General features: G+C 34.4%; 2 protein-coding genes across 2 annotated transcripts; both read left to right on the top strand.

Annotated features, from left to right (window-relative positions):
- Nucleotides 1-265: 265 nt before the first annotated feature.
- Nucleotides 266-6,888, top strand: LOC122584723 (O-fucosyltransferase 29). Its single transcript, XM_043756772.1, has 9 exons — nucleotides 266-801; nucleotides 1,753-1,843; nucleotides 2,219-2,295; nucleotides 2,399-2,487; nucleotides 2,571-2,760; nucleotides 3,141-3,322; nucleotides 3,442-3,544; nucleotides 4,782-5,110; nucleotides 6,122-6,888. The coding sequence occupies exons 1-9, from the start codon at nucleotides 481-483 to the stop codon at nucleotides 6,543-6,545; spliced, it is 1,806 nt and encodes a 601-aa protein (XP_043612707.1). The 5' UTR covers nucleotides 266-480; the 3' UTR covers nucleotides 6,546-6,888.
- A 2,178-nt stretch (nucleotides 6,889-9,066) lies between these two features.
- On the top strand, nucleotides 9,067-14,646 carry LOC122599354. Its single transcript, XM_043771860.1, has 7 exons — nucleotides 9,067-9,155; nucleotides 9,759-9,807; nucleotides 10,152-10,239; nucleotides 12,023-12,199; nucleotides 12,309-12,385; nucleotides 12,819-13,035; nucleotides 13,903-14,646. The coding sequence occupies exons 4-7, from the start codon at nucleotides 12,140-12,142 to the stop codon at nucleotides 14,452-14,454; spliced, it is 906 nt and encodes a 301-aa protein (XP_043627795.1). The 5' UTR covers nucleotides 9,067-9,155; nucleotides 9,759-9,807; nucleotides 10,152-10,239; nucleotides 12,023-12,139; the 3' UTR covers nucleotides 14,455-14,646.
- The last annotated feature ends 543 nt before the right edge of the window (nucleotides 14,647-15,189 follow it).

Raw genomic sequence — 15,189 nt, 5'->3', positions numbered from 1 at the left:
TGTCACTAACAACCTATTACATGCTTAAAAACTTGTACGTTGCAACCCTAAGGCGGACCGTCACCAACAAAACCCAAAAATAATAAATGAACGCCGACCACCACCCAAAAATACAGTGGTAAATCGGTAAAAAGAAAATCACTCGATTTCCGCCTGCCGGGATCATTAAAACAATTTAACTACTACTCCGTGTCTTGTCACAATTATTGTTATAATATATATATATTATTAAGAAATGAATTGAAAAGAAATGTAACACTGAATTTGTCTTTATTTCTGGAATCATACTTTTTTCCACTCACATTCTCTCTTTGATTTGTATCTCATATACATATATAGATATATATATATACAGACACAAGTAACACAATATAATCCAACAACCCCTAAATCACATACTCACACAATCAGTTGAATGTAATATGAAATTGAGGGAATATATTATTGTATATATTCATTACAATAATAATCACTGTGAAAATGGGGGAGTCAAAAGCTTGGAGGTATAATGGTGGTGGTGTGTTAGTTTTATCAAATAATAATAATAATTATTATAGGAAAAAAGTGAAGTATAATCAGAATCAAAACAAGCATTATTATTTTTGTTTTTGTTGTTGGTTATGTGGGGATTCGGCCGGGACCGGGGGCAAAGGACATCGAAGGCGGATCACATGGCCCATGTTTTGTGGAGTGATGTTGTTTGTTTTAGGTTTGATTTCCTTGTTCACTGGTCACGTTGCTACGAATCTCGAGTGGTATTCTCAGAAACTAGCTAAACATGGGTTTTGGAAAAACAATATGGTATATTTCCTTGTTTAGATTCGAATAATAGTAATATAGTATGCATATATGTATCTTTGTGCTTATGTAATAATGCTGCTTGTTATTGTTTGTTTGTGAGATTTTGGTTGCTCTGCATTACTGTTTGATGTGTGCCTTTATATCGACGTTGATTTAGTGCTCTGACTTTTGGGAAGATAGTTGTAATGTAGGGTGAAAGACTAAACCTTTTGGTATTTAGGAAGTTGAAAGTTGTTTACTTTTGCAGAATTTATGGTAAAATCGTTTGTTACCGAAACTTTGTTGTATTGCATTGTTTGAATTGCTATTCATTTGAAGTTTTGATGATGCTTTTAGACGAGTTTCTCACATTTCTTGTGTTTTTTTTTTAATTATTATTATTATTATTTTTTTTTATGATTGTTGCCCTTTTATATAATGTCGGGTTGATCCGTATTGGTGTTAAATAGCTTTAGGCTTGATTTCACTTGATCATTCTTTGGGGATAGGTTTTTCGTGTATTGGCTAACTTTCTAGGTGACAATATTTTTTGATGAAAGCTACGCACTTAGTCACAGATCGTCTTTCATAATTTTTCTTTTTCTTTCTAATATTTTGTTTATGTGTTGTGGTTGTCTTGTCGTGTCTTCATTTTGGAAGACCAAGTTAAACTAAAATATCAAGCAGCCAGTCTTATGAACTAAAGAGTGTCGATGAATCTGGACACAAGTAACCTTTCTTCTTAGGAGACTCCTAATATGGCTGTATTATTAATGCTACCATCTAAGCTGTTCTGTTATGCTAGCTATGAGTTTATATGATGCCAAATTATGTGTTTTCAATAGTAACAAATGTTTGCCCATGCTTACTTTTTTCTCTCTGTAGCATCAATAACAAATAGGGCATTCCTCTATGCTTTTGTGCTTATTAAACTTTAGAAATTTATGATTTATGACAACTTCAAAAACTTAGGTTGGATTTGGTCGTAGACCAATTGACATCTGGAAATCTGAGTTCTCAAAGTTCTATAATGGATGCAGTGAAAGAGGCCCTCATTATGCATGTAAGTTGCTTATTTCATCAACTTTTGTTCTTACTCACCACATGCTGACTATCAACTAAAGTGTATTTCCAATTTAAAATTTGCTCTATAATGGCCATAGATGATAGAACATCTGTTGGATTTTAGAATGTGGTAATTATCTGGTGGTAGGTGTACAGCATAAATATATCCTCTTTATGATATGAAGCATTAACGTTTAATCAATTTAGTTTGTGTTTAGCTCTATAGCTTTCTTTATTTTGGAAGTTCTTGTCAAGAACTTATGTTTTGTATGTATCATTTATTACCTTGGGTCACTGTTGTGCTTCAAACATTCGAAGATCCTTAATCTAATGATAAATTCATCATCTTTGCTTCTATGGTTGCATCACACAGCTCCTGTTCATGAGCAACAGTCAAATGGCTACCTACTTATTGCTGCCAGTGGAGGGCTGAACCAGCAACGTACCGGAGTAAGCCTTGCATCTTTTCTCCTTTTATTTTTTGTAATTCCGTTTGTTTATTTTGCATTTGATTATTTAATCTTTCTATTTCTTTGCTATCTTCTCCACATAGATAACTGATGCTGTAGTTGTTGCACGAATTTTAAATGCGACTTTGGTTGTTCCTGAGTTGGATCATTATTCATTTTGGAAGGACGCGAGGTGAATTAAAATTCTTTAAATAAAAGATGTCATCACAGTTGGTTGATGTTCATATTGACAAGTAACTTTTCTTAATTCTGCAGTGACTTTGCACACATTTTTGATGTCGATTGGTTTATCTCTTTCCTTGCGAAGGATATTACTGTTGTCAAAAGGGTCCCAGACGAATATATGAGATCGCTTGAGAAACTCCCATATACCACGCGAGTCCCACGGAAATCAGAACCTCAATATTACCTTGATGAAGTTCTGCCCATACTCTTGAGACGACATGTGAGAAGGCTATGCCACATTACTTAAGATTAATATTTTTTGATGACAAACCTATCATTTAGAGAGGTGGTGAAATGTGTGGGTTGAGCTGGTTGGGTAATATGTCAAAATGGTAATTCTTTTTTTGGTTTGCAATGTGTGAGGTGGGTTGACCTTATTCACTATTTTTTCATCTTTTGGAAGGCATAACCCAAACAACCTTTTTTAAGAATATAGATCAAGATTGCCACCTCCAATTGAACTTTTTATTATCCATATAAAAATATGAACTGTGCTCGTTTTAAAATTCTGTAGTGTCAAACATTTTATACCACAAATTTCTTTCGTTGTGCGGTTAAGCAACATGTTGTAGTTTTTGATTTGTGATGATGAAATTACAGGTTGTTCAGTTGACAAAGTTTGATTATAGGCTTGCCTCTGACCTTAACGAAGAGCTGCAAAGGTTACGGTGCCGGGTCAATTATCATGCTTTACGCTTCACACAACCGTTGCAGAATCTTGGTAACAAGCTAGTGATGAAAATGAGGAATATGGCGAACCGCTATATTGCTGTTCACTTAAGGTTTGTGAGTTTGTCTCTTTGTTGCTCATTTTTTATATCATTTATGTATCAACTGTCACGAACTTGAAAATTTCTTTATAGTCATGTAATTTGATGATCTACCGCTCTGTTTATGATAGGTTTGAGGCTGATATGCTTGCATTTTCTGGCTGTTACTACGGTGGTGGTGATAAAGAGAGATATGAGCTCGGTGAAATCAGAAAAAGATGGACAAATTTGGCTGTAAGATTTCTATCTTTCAATATGTTATTGACTTGTTGCTCTATATGTCACACACTACTTACGTTGGAGGATGTGAAATGGGCGGGTATGGTAACAGACTAAGAGGTCAAAACGGGGTTTATTGGGATGGCCCAGAAGCACATTATTCATCTTTTCTACTTTAATAATATCACATGTTATATATGATCACAATATTACATAAAACTTTTTTTTTTTTAAAGAAAAAAACTGATCAAATTCCCTTTATTAAAGTGATTGGAGTTTTGTGTGCACTGTGCATTCGTATACTCTTCCAATGACTTTTACTCGTTCTACCTATTTGATCAGTTTCCTGTTAAGTTAATATATCTAGTTTAACCAATTGGCCCACTAGGGTTAAACTAGAAGTACCGGCGGTTTGCGGCGATTGTGAATATGCTGTGGTCGGAGGTGGTGGAACGGTGGTACTAGGCTGTGCTCCAAGGCAGTGATCTGAATTGTAGTGAGTGAAAGAAAGAGATTTTGTGGTGAAAGAGGATTGTAGAGAGAGAGGATAGTGGGAAGGTGAAAACAAAGAGGGGCGGGGGTTGATTTTGTTGTTTCTTGCTTTATCTAAGAAAGATAGAATCTTTGCACATATGTATTTGTTCGACTGCTAGTAAAATTTTTGAAGTGCCCATTAAAAATGACAACTTTTAGACTAACTTTTAATGTTATTTAAAGGATCAAGGATATACATTTTGATTGAAACTTTACCCAAAAACAACTTCGCATATTCTGGGTCTCACCTGAAGGATATTCGTGTTATATTCGACGGATAGAGCATGATGGAAGTTAAAAACTATAATTTCTTGAACACATATGATCACGTTATATGTGTAATTCTGAAGTCCACAGTATTCAGATGCTTGAGAGGATTTTTCACCTGTTACATCTGCAACCTCAATAGTTGGAACTGGAGGTAGTGAGATGAGTAGATCTGGAAGGTGGGTAATGGGTCAAAATGGTTAAGTAAAATTCAGTTGGGTACTCCGGTTGACCTAAATCACTTTTTAGCCCAAAATGGTTATTATCTGAAATCAATTTATATTTTATTTCGATATTAATATATCATTTGGAAAGAGTATATTTCGGAGGTTACTGCATTGAAAAAAACAGGGGGCTCTGCGTTTGACCCATTAAACCAGTTTGACCACGTTTGAGATATTATAAACCGAATCGACTCATATGTGATTTGTTGACAATTGTGTTTATCTAGGAAGCAACTCCTGATGGAGATCAGAAACGAGGGAAATGTCTTCTTACGCCTCACGAGGTGGGGCTGATGCTGCGTGCACTTGGTTTTGATAATGACACACACATCTACATTGCATCTGGTGAAATTTATGGCGGCGAAGCTACTTTGCAGCCTCTTCAGGAACTTTTTCCAAACTTTTACACAAAGGAGATGCTGGCCGGTGAAGAGCTCAAGCCTTTTCTTCCTTTTTCATCTCGTCTTGCTGCCATAGACTACATTGTTTGTGATGAGAGTGATGTCTTCGTGACAAACAACAAAGGAAACATGGCAAAACTTCTTGCCGGCCGAAGGTATGTATGCTGTAATCTTTCTAACTAAAAATCTTCTTTATCATTAATTGGTGAATCATAAAACGTGCATTATATGATTCCTCTCAAGATGAAGGGTTGGTTCAGCTGATACGTGGTTAGTAGAAAATATGGATTAATCATTCACTTCATCTACCCTGCAAACACTTTTTTTGTTCATCTCTTTGAAAATATAATAAATTATGAATATGTTGCTTATTTTAAAATGAACAATATTGTAACATAAAACGGTTTAGGAGGTTGTATCTATTAAGAATACACTGAGTGATTTCATTTAACTTGACTCATCTGACCTGCTTCAGATATCAACATAACTAATTTGATGGAAATTCGATAGGGGCACCCAGTATTGTGTCCATACTCTGTATTGAACATAATTAGATGGTTTGATATAAGGGCAGATATTTTTTATATTTATTTTTTTAATCTATGAGCCTAGATCAATACTGGTGACAAGAAATCGCTAATTATGCATGTAAAATGAGTCGAACTTTGCGGTAGTTCTGATACTTGGTTATTGTGATTTTTATGAAATTGCAACCTTTAGTAGCCATAAATGAAATGTTGAACCTCCTAAACTGTTCAGTAGTCAAATGCTTGTAACACCCAAATTCTTTTTAAAGTGATATAGTTGTCTCGATCTTACCTTAATTTATTTTGACCTTCACATAAGCTACCCGTGTTAACCAGTCATCCAACCTGCTACTTTTGCCATCTTACACAATAAAATTACCCAATCTCACTGGTGTTTGTGGTGTATGTTGGAGGTTTGATATGGACCGTCATACCCCTGCCTAATGGTAGAGAGAATGCTCCAGAAAACCTTAGACCCTATAGTAATAACCTTTGAGTTTATCTTTATTAAATTTATTTGAGAAACACCTTAACTTTTTTTTCGGACCTTGGTGTATGCGCCTCTTAGATTGCAATTTTCCTTTAAATTATATTGAACTGAATTACTAAATCTCACTAATTGCAATGTGTGTTTATAAGGAGGTACATGGGGCATAAAAGGACCATTCGACCAAATGCCAAAAAGCTCAATGCTTTATTCTCGCAACGAGAGAAGATGTCATGGATCGATTTTTCTAGCAAAGTGAAATCAGCCCAAAGGGGATTTATGGGCGAACCTGATGAGAAGAAACCTGGAAATGCTGATTTCCTAGAATACCCTTCTTCATGCATCTGCAAGAACCCTTTCCAACTTTCTGACCCTGATATCAACAGAACCCAAATATCAACAGAAAATACTACAGACCATGAAGCAGAATCTGAATACGGGCATAATGAAGAAGATCCAGGTGTCAATAATACACGTGGAATAGTAAATATAAAATATGAAGGTGTCCTGACTAAAGATAATGATGCATCATCGTCGCTAGAGGAGAAGGAAGATGATAACTTTTTAGTCGACTAGGTGCAACAAAGAAACACGATAATGGTATCTTATTCAAAGGACTGAATTTTCATCGGAGACTATTATGATTCTTTGAAAAGTCAAAAACAGGACGCTCTAGTACATGCAAGAATGATCGATGTTGGACAATTTTTGAAGATGTAAATGTAAAAAGGAACCAAAAGACCTGGCAGTTATACGTCTGGTTATAAAATAACTTATTCCCCTTTCACGTATTTTATCAAGAACGATAGTGTAGTAATAACATGAGTACAATTTGTTTAGAAAGTCAAATTCAGTCTTGAATTCAATTCCTAGACCATATTGACCTAAATTGGCTTTACTTTTGTATATGGTGTGTGCAGAGTTTGGTTTCGAGGTGCAGATTTCTACCCTGTGGTGAGCATTAGATTTCAAGCCTTACAACTTAAGAAGTGGCTTGAGTTTACTTTTTACTCTCTATTATGAAAATCTGCAACTCTTCTGTTGCATATGTTCATTATATGATTTTGCAAGGTTTAGTAAACACCATCTTTGGCAAGCATCCACTGCCTTTTACTATTGTACTCGGGCCCTTGTACTCGAGAGGCTTTTCTGTATCTTGAAGGATTTGTGCCGCTGTAAAAAAGATAACCAGAAAGAGTTGTATCATTTGTCCTTCAATACCAAGTTCAACGGTGAATGAATATGTCAAAACAGTGTTTGGTTCATTGTTGAACCCAGTGGGCTAGGTTAGGATCCAGAGTTATTTTACTTTCATAAGATAAATTGTGATCATAAAATTGTAGCCATCACCTTTCCACGCTCTAAGCTTTCGCTCACTTAGATGTAGTTGACTACATAAAGCCAAAATATAAAACCCGGTAAAATAAGATAAAGAGAAAATGTCACAAATAGTCTCCGTGATTTGTCATATTCGCATTTTGTCCCCTATACTTTTTTTTCATTGCAAATGGTCCCTGAGTTTTTTATTATCGTTGCTAGCAGTCACTGACACTAACTTCTGTTAAATTTGGCCGTTAAATCCCTCATGTGCAATGCACATGAGGGTATAATTGTCCTTTTAATATCCATAGGGACTATATGTGATAAAGTAAACTTTTAATTAACAATACATATACGTATATCTGTATATATAGATTAACAATATATATACATATTCAACCACTCATCTATATCTATATCTATTTGTAGAATACAAAATATTAAATGGGTCATGAAATAAACAAATTCCATCAAAACGAGATCTTGAAAAATAACAAAACCATCGAAACCCATCAAATTCCTCATTTACCTTCTCTTTTATAAGAATTTTCCTGTTTATAACAAACAATACTAAATAATATTAGGTGTGCTGGACTTTTCTTTTGCTTTTCTTTTTCGTTCCCAGCAATAAAACAAAACAAAACTATAATATAAAAATTGATGTTGGTCTTTGTAAGTCAACAAATGTGGAGATGTGTGTCCAATAAAAACTGAATCAAATAAGGACGAATGCGTGGCAGCCGGCAGGTTAGGATTGGGGGTTATTGGTCCTCGTGGTCAACAAATCAAACCAAACAACAATCTCCAATTTACTGAGAGTGTATATGTATAATGAATATATATATACACAAAGTGAATCTAAATTTGTGCTCTTTATGGGTTGCCATTTGAAGTAATGGCCATCACATATAATTACTTATTTCTACTGATTTAAACATGAACAACAGGTGAATTCTTGTGGTTAATTCAAGCGTTTGTTTGGTCTATTTACATTTGAATGTTATTTATTCATTTATTTATTATTTTTATTTCTGATATCTAATTCTTTAACTATATTAATACTATATTATATTATTATTAGGATTATTCTTACTATCATTTTAGAAGTATACTAGCAGTAATACATGAATGGATTGAATTTGTTCACTGTATAGATTTACTTGAGTATCAAGTATGGTGAGTTTTGTTACTGGTTATCCGTTTAATTATAAGCTCATTAAGGTATAATATGTGAAACTGATAAAACAAGTCAGAGTGAAGACATTTTATGCTTGTTTATTTATTTTTTATTTTGGTTGTATTTTTGTTTTCTGAAAAAGAGAAAAACAAAAAAGAAAGTGATCTGGGTTGATGATCATGAAGATGATGATGATTGATAGAAATGTGGGAAAGGAAATACTTTAAAAGGACCAATATACCCTCATGTGCAATGCACATGAGAGATGGTATTATAATAATGGTTATAATACTACTCTTACTATTATAAAATGATTATGTTATTATTTTCGAAATGGTAGGTGACTGTTTATATGCTAGATACCTTATTATGTAAAAGTCGGATATTTTAAGTACCGAGACCTATTTTGAAAGTGACGGGTATTTAAATTATTGAGATTAGAGGAACTAGGGGTGTAAATACCCGACTAATTTAATAGAAAACCGACTTATGGATATGTATATATCCCATACACACGCATATAACTCAAGATATATTAATAAAAAAAAAACACCTCCTGGAACTTCTAGAAAGAGAGAGAGAACGAGCAGGAGGGAAAGGAAGAAAGAATAGCAGGAACACGGCTGATTTCAAGTCTCAATCAATCTCTTTAATTCTATTTCAAGTGTTAATTGAATCTATAATCAAAGGTTAGTATGTGTTCTTGAATTATTAAATTAAAAGTTAGGGTTTTTAGTGATTTTTGATTTAAGTGATGGAATAATCAAATTAGTTCAGGGGTTGTGCTATTATGATGTTGTTAAACATGAAGGTACCATTACTTTTGATTTTAAAGAAGATTTTTCAAAAAGGATGATTTTAGTTAGTGATTATGATTATGTAAAAGATGAAATTGAATAAAAGGTTGTTAATCCATGGTTTTAGTGGGTTGAACAAGTTCATTTAGATGTATTAATCCTAAATTGAAGATTAGTTTTGATAGAAATTTCATAAGTTGAATTATGATTATTGTTAGTAGCTAAATGGTGAAGTTTGACCTGAAAAGTCAAACTGATCAAATGAGTCCAACATGGATAAAGTGGTGTTAGGAAGTTGATTATGATGTTATTAACATAAATAAAGTAGGGTGGTGGTCAATGAATTGATAAAATGGACGATATATAAACTAGTAGTAATATGTGACCGTTTGACTATAAAAGTCAAACTGGTCTTGTTGAGTTATATGTGTTAAATTGATTAAGAAAAGTTTTTGATGTGTGTATATTGATAATTCTATGTGCTAATGTGTATAGGTGACAAGTTGGAAGCATTTTTGGTGATGATTGCTATTGTTCGTTAACAGTGAGTAATATGGGGATTAGACGGGTCACATGACCATATGACCCCGAGGTGTCATGTAGTAGTGTGATAGTTACAGCTAGACTATATGACCCCGAGGTGTCATATAGTAATTGGATAGTTATATTTGATAAGAGTTGTTTGCATCATAGGGATAATCTAGCTTTATCGCTAGATTCCAGTTGTTATGTGCTAAGTTGTTATGTGTTGCATATGCACGGATCCGTTGCAAGATAAGAGTTGTAAATCCCTATGTTTGCCATGGTTAAGATGTTAAGTTGTTTGTTTGATGCTTATATTACTCACTAAGCTTTGTGTTTATTCCTTTAGTTGTTTTATTTTAATAGATGCAAACGATTGGGTGTTAAGAAAGATCAAAGAAAAGGAAAAAGAGGCAAGAAAGCTTAGTGTGGATTTACTTGGATCGTACATATTGTAAGTTTCTTAAATTGCACAGTTGATGCATCACTTGAAGTAAATCGCTCATAAAAGAAAAGATTAACTAGTAATGCATCGTGGAGTCATTTTGTGGTTTATAAGAAACGATTGGGTTACAACCATGTTTTGTACCGACATATGGGCTTAAGTTGTTATGTCATTTCTACAAAAGAATATGTATGATTATGGTCAAGATTGTGCACTTCTAGTTTGTTAGAAGAATGTGTTGTCTTTTACCCGTTTTGTACCCTAGTTGGGTAAATGACCCATTCGGGTCGTCTCATGGGCTTAAAGGTTAATTTTAAGTCGAGCATGTCCTAAATATATAGTAAACATGATCTGCATATTTGTGGCAAAAGTGGTGGTCGTTAAATAAAAACTAGTTAGTCAAAGTATTGTTATGTCATATAATGTGTAGTTGACCCGTTTAGCCCATTTGAGTCCGAATTGTGGAACAAAAGGCTCAATCACGTCACATATAACATTTTATTATATTCTGGAAGTTTTGGTATTTTAAAGTTGAGTTTTGGTCATTTTTGGGGTCGTTGCCCAATTTGGAAAAAAATGGAAAAAAATGACTTTTGGGTCAACTTTGGAGGCCTGTAATTCTGCAATGATTCAGTTCTGGGGAAAACGGCTTAGTGGGTTGGAAAGTAGACTACGAGGGCTTCAAAACTGTATAAGATATGTCTAGGTTTGGCCAAGGAAAAGTGGTTTAAAGTGGGTCGTAAAACAGCTAGTTGATGCTGAATTTCTAACAGCAACAATAGTGCTGAATTTTCAGCAACCACAAATGATTTTGGGCAGTTTTTGAAGGGCTGTAACTTTGTGTGTGTTTTGTTTTGAGTAAAACTAAAAACGGGTCTTTAAAGTACGGTTATAGCTCTTTCAAATGGTATAGTATTTGCGGAATACGGATGTGTTTAAGCGAGTCAAAACTGAGTCACAAAACAGCCCGTTGGAACAGTTTGCTAGTATTTTAATTGAACTTAAAATGGTCACAACTTTCAAACGGTAACTCGGTTTTTGACGAATGAGCTGTCTACGGAAAGGGGAAGAAGTCTACCTTCTAAAGGTCCTTGTTTTAAAGTCTATATCCGATTTATATATAACTTATAAGTTGTTGAAAGACTGCAGCTAGGGTAGATTGACTGTTTTTAGTTTGTTCAAGAGTCTGGGACCTATTGTACACACATGTATTCATAAGAACATATATGTTTATGTTGTTAAACAATGTTTTTATAATGAAAAAAAAAAAAAAAAAAAAGTTGCCCGTTTCACAAAATTAACAGAAGTTAGTGACAGGGACTATAAGCAATGAGAATGGAAAATCGAGGGACCGTTTGCAATGAAAAAAAACACAGGGGGCAAAATGTGAATATGACAAACCACAAGGACCATTTGTGACATTTACAAGTGAAAAGTGATCTTATAGGGGAATGTTAGCACTACATATTAGGTTTTTCCTTGTAGACAATTCAAAACCGGTCTGGATTTTATTGGGTTTTTGTTATGAATATTCAAAAGTGTCATTTTAACTTTCAAAGTCAGTGTTTGACCTTAATATTTATTGTCTTATATATTACCAATAAAAATACATTTAATACTTAATGGATTTTTACAATTTTCGTAAAGTATATGATGATATGGGAAGTGGTATTCGTATAATGTATTTTGATGTATGTATCACAATTGGGTATTATTGACTTGTAAAGTTAATTATATGGTTTGTCTATAATGGTAAAAAACGATGGTACTAATTTAAGTTCGCTTGAGACAGCACGAAAAATATTTCAGATGTTTTAAAAATTGAAAATACGAGGGAGTATAATTGTGTTAAACACAAAACATCTTCTAGTAAGTTTGGTGATTGTGCTGCCTGAGAGCCCAGCACTGAATGGCATATTTTTCAAGTGAATCCAAATCTTCTTATATTTCTTCATTAAACCGTAAATCAGTAAGTTTACAGTTTACACTCTCCCCCTCCATCAATTTTTTTTTTTTTAAATCAGATTCTCTGTTTTCAATTAATAACGAGCTTTATTTTATTTATTTTTTGTTTGTAGCTTTTCTTACAAGATTGGTGGCTAATAAAGGTCCAACCGGGTTCCAAGTTAGGCGTTGGAGGTTTTGCAAACAAAGAGTAAAATATATATATCTATTCTTTCTTTTTCACATTTCTCTATATTTAGGGTTTGTACTTCTAAAAATAGTAAGTTAGATATCAAGTTTGACACATCAGGTCTGTATGAAAATTGGGCAAAAAGTGCTTACAGTCAGCCTGACCTGTCTTGAAAACACCCGCTTTAATCCGACCTGCTATCAAACTCACCGACCCTGCCCGTTTTGCTAACTCTAGATGTATACGTCTGTGCGCATATTGTGATTTATAAGATGATAAGAATGGTGATATGCTTTGTTAATGTGGCTATCTTTTGATAAATGCTTGTTTTTAAGATGAAATTATCGATATGCACTTTTAAATTAGTTTTGTCAAAATAATGTTCTCTGCTAGTGATTACAAAGATTAATGTGAATGCTCTAAGCTTTCTTTATTAAAAGTTGTATTACCACAGGAAAGTATGGTCACGAGGACGGCGAGTTTCTGGATCTGTGTCTGCCGGTAAGAATCAAAACCACAATACTCTCGAAACGGGAATTCAAGCTGTTTGTTCTTTACCGATTGCCAAGAGGCTGGATTACATCACACTTGAAGCTGAAAATGGTGTCATAGTCATGATTAGTGGTTGCATAAATAGGTCGCGCACACTATCTTTTGGCTTCTCTCCTGAAGTATGTTCAACCCCTTTGTTCTTGAATTTATTATCATATTGTAGCAATCATTCCCAACAAAGTAGCCATGGGATGAAAATTAGAGGCACAAGTGGTGGTTGTTTAAAAGTCAAATAGGTGTTTCGAATGTGCCAAAAAAGTTGTGAGTCGGGTTAGGCCAACCTGAAAACTTTAATGCTCCTTTTTACTGGCACAGAGGAAGTCCTTGTTTTGGGTCGGCCCAGGTGCCCAACGTATAAAATACACATTTGGGTCGACCTAGCAACTCTTATGACTGTTCTTATATACCTAGATTCAAGTTTGTCACCTCTAAAGTAGAAATGGCAATGGGGCCGGTTCAATATGGGAAGTACCAACCAAACCTGAAAACAAAATTTCCCCAAACCTACCCTATTCCCCGTTAGGCATTTTTATTGGGTATCTTATCGGGTTATCTTATATGGATCACGACTTTCTTTATACCTAGCTTGCCTCAATAATACAACACAAGAAATTGACTTTAATAGTGCACACTTGGCTTGAGATAACACAAATAATAAAAAGAAAAAAAAAATTAACATGTAAATATGCATTGTAAATCATTAGTAAATAATATATATAAGAATTTTAAGTATACTAGATATTTCAGGAGCGGGGCGGGTTGGGGACCACAAGCCTCGTACCCAAAATAAAGTTTGCATTTAGTACCCCAAAATGCACCCCATACTCATAAAGCTATCCCCTGACCCACCCCAAAATTTTCAGGTTTCGGATTTCTCCATTGAGTTCAGGTTTTATTGCCATTCCTACTCTAATGATACAGTATAATTGTACATAACTCCATGTAGCTACAGCTGGGTCTCATACTTAGTTTCGACTGTTGGACAGGTTTGTGATCATTTCCGTTTTGGATTTCCATCTAATTGGAAAGAGTGTACTGCTAAATCTTCCCAAGAGAAATGTGCTAATCTCCCAAAAAAGCTTTGGGAAAAATGTGCTAAAACAAAAGAAAGATCTTTCCCTGAATCGTTTGATGATCTCCCAGTCACTCGAGTACAGGATTTATTGTTAACTACTGAGGAATCCGAATCTTCTGTTTTTACATGCATATATAGGAATATCTTGAAACAATGTACTCAAGACTCTTTTAATCAAAGTGCTTCTTCAGTCAGATCTGACAAGGAAATCTCCATGAACTCAAAGGAAGCTGAACTTGATCATAATCCAGATGGTGAAGACGGCTTGGAAAATTCTAAGGAAACTGAAAGTGAGTATAAACAAAAGGAGGATGATTATACATTAAATGAAACCCCCAAACTCACTAAAATAGCTCGAGCGAATGAAAGGAACACAACCAGAGTGTCAGGACATAAGCGAAATCCAACGAGCCCGCTTAATCAATATCAACTAAGATCTGCACGAACAAGCAAAAGTTCTTGAAGGCAAAGTTGAGATGATTGATTAAACAGCTTAGTATGTGTAGATTCGAGTGCATAACTGAAGAAATTGTAACTTTTTTTTGTTGATGCATCAAATCCACTGGCTCAGGACATATTATGTTTGGTTATGTACTTATGTTGGGGTTTTTACTAAACATATTATTAAATGCAAGATTGAGAGGCATCTTATGGACCTTCTTGTGCAGGGTTTTTACTATGAAAAATCAAGGTTGATTATGTTTTAAGTGATTTTATGTTACTATCGTGTAACGACTTAAATGTTGTGTTAATTCAAGTTTCCAGCTTTGCAGAAAATGTTACGATTTATAGGATTATGTATATGAAGTACTAGCCGGCAGAAAATCCCTGAATCCTGTCTAAGATCCCGGCCCTGGTTCATTTACACATTTTATCTCTAATCCCTGAGTGGGATACGGATACCAACGAGGATGGGAAGTGTCGATGGACAAAGGGATTCCTGATGCCCTCGATCTTTAATACAATATCTCATTCTACAAATGTCACCAGGAAGCAGAAAATCATGCTTCTTGGTAGGTGATAGACTTAAACAAATCGTGCTTAAGGTAGTTTAGTTTCTATCCCTTCATTCATTTTGTTCGTACTACTATATGCAATACTATGTAGATTCATTATGTTTATGTTGTTGCTAAGACACCAAGATGAATAGCCAATGATTATGCTTATTACAACACTACTTAATTTAAGAATGGTCAGT

This window comes from Erigeron canadensis, chromosome 1, assembly GCF_010389155.1.
Source record: "Erigeron canadensis isolate Cc75 chromosome 1, C_canadensis_v1, whole genome shotgun sequence".
NCBI lineage: Eukaryota > Viridiplantae > Streptophyta > Magnoliopsida > Asterales > Asteraceae > Erigeron > Erigeron canadensis.
The sequence above is the reverse complement of the archived record's forward strand: the minus strand, read 5'-3'. Positions and strand labels throughout refer to the sequence as shown.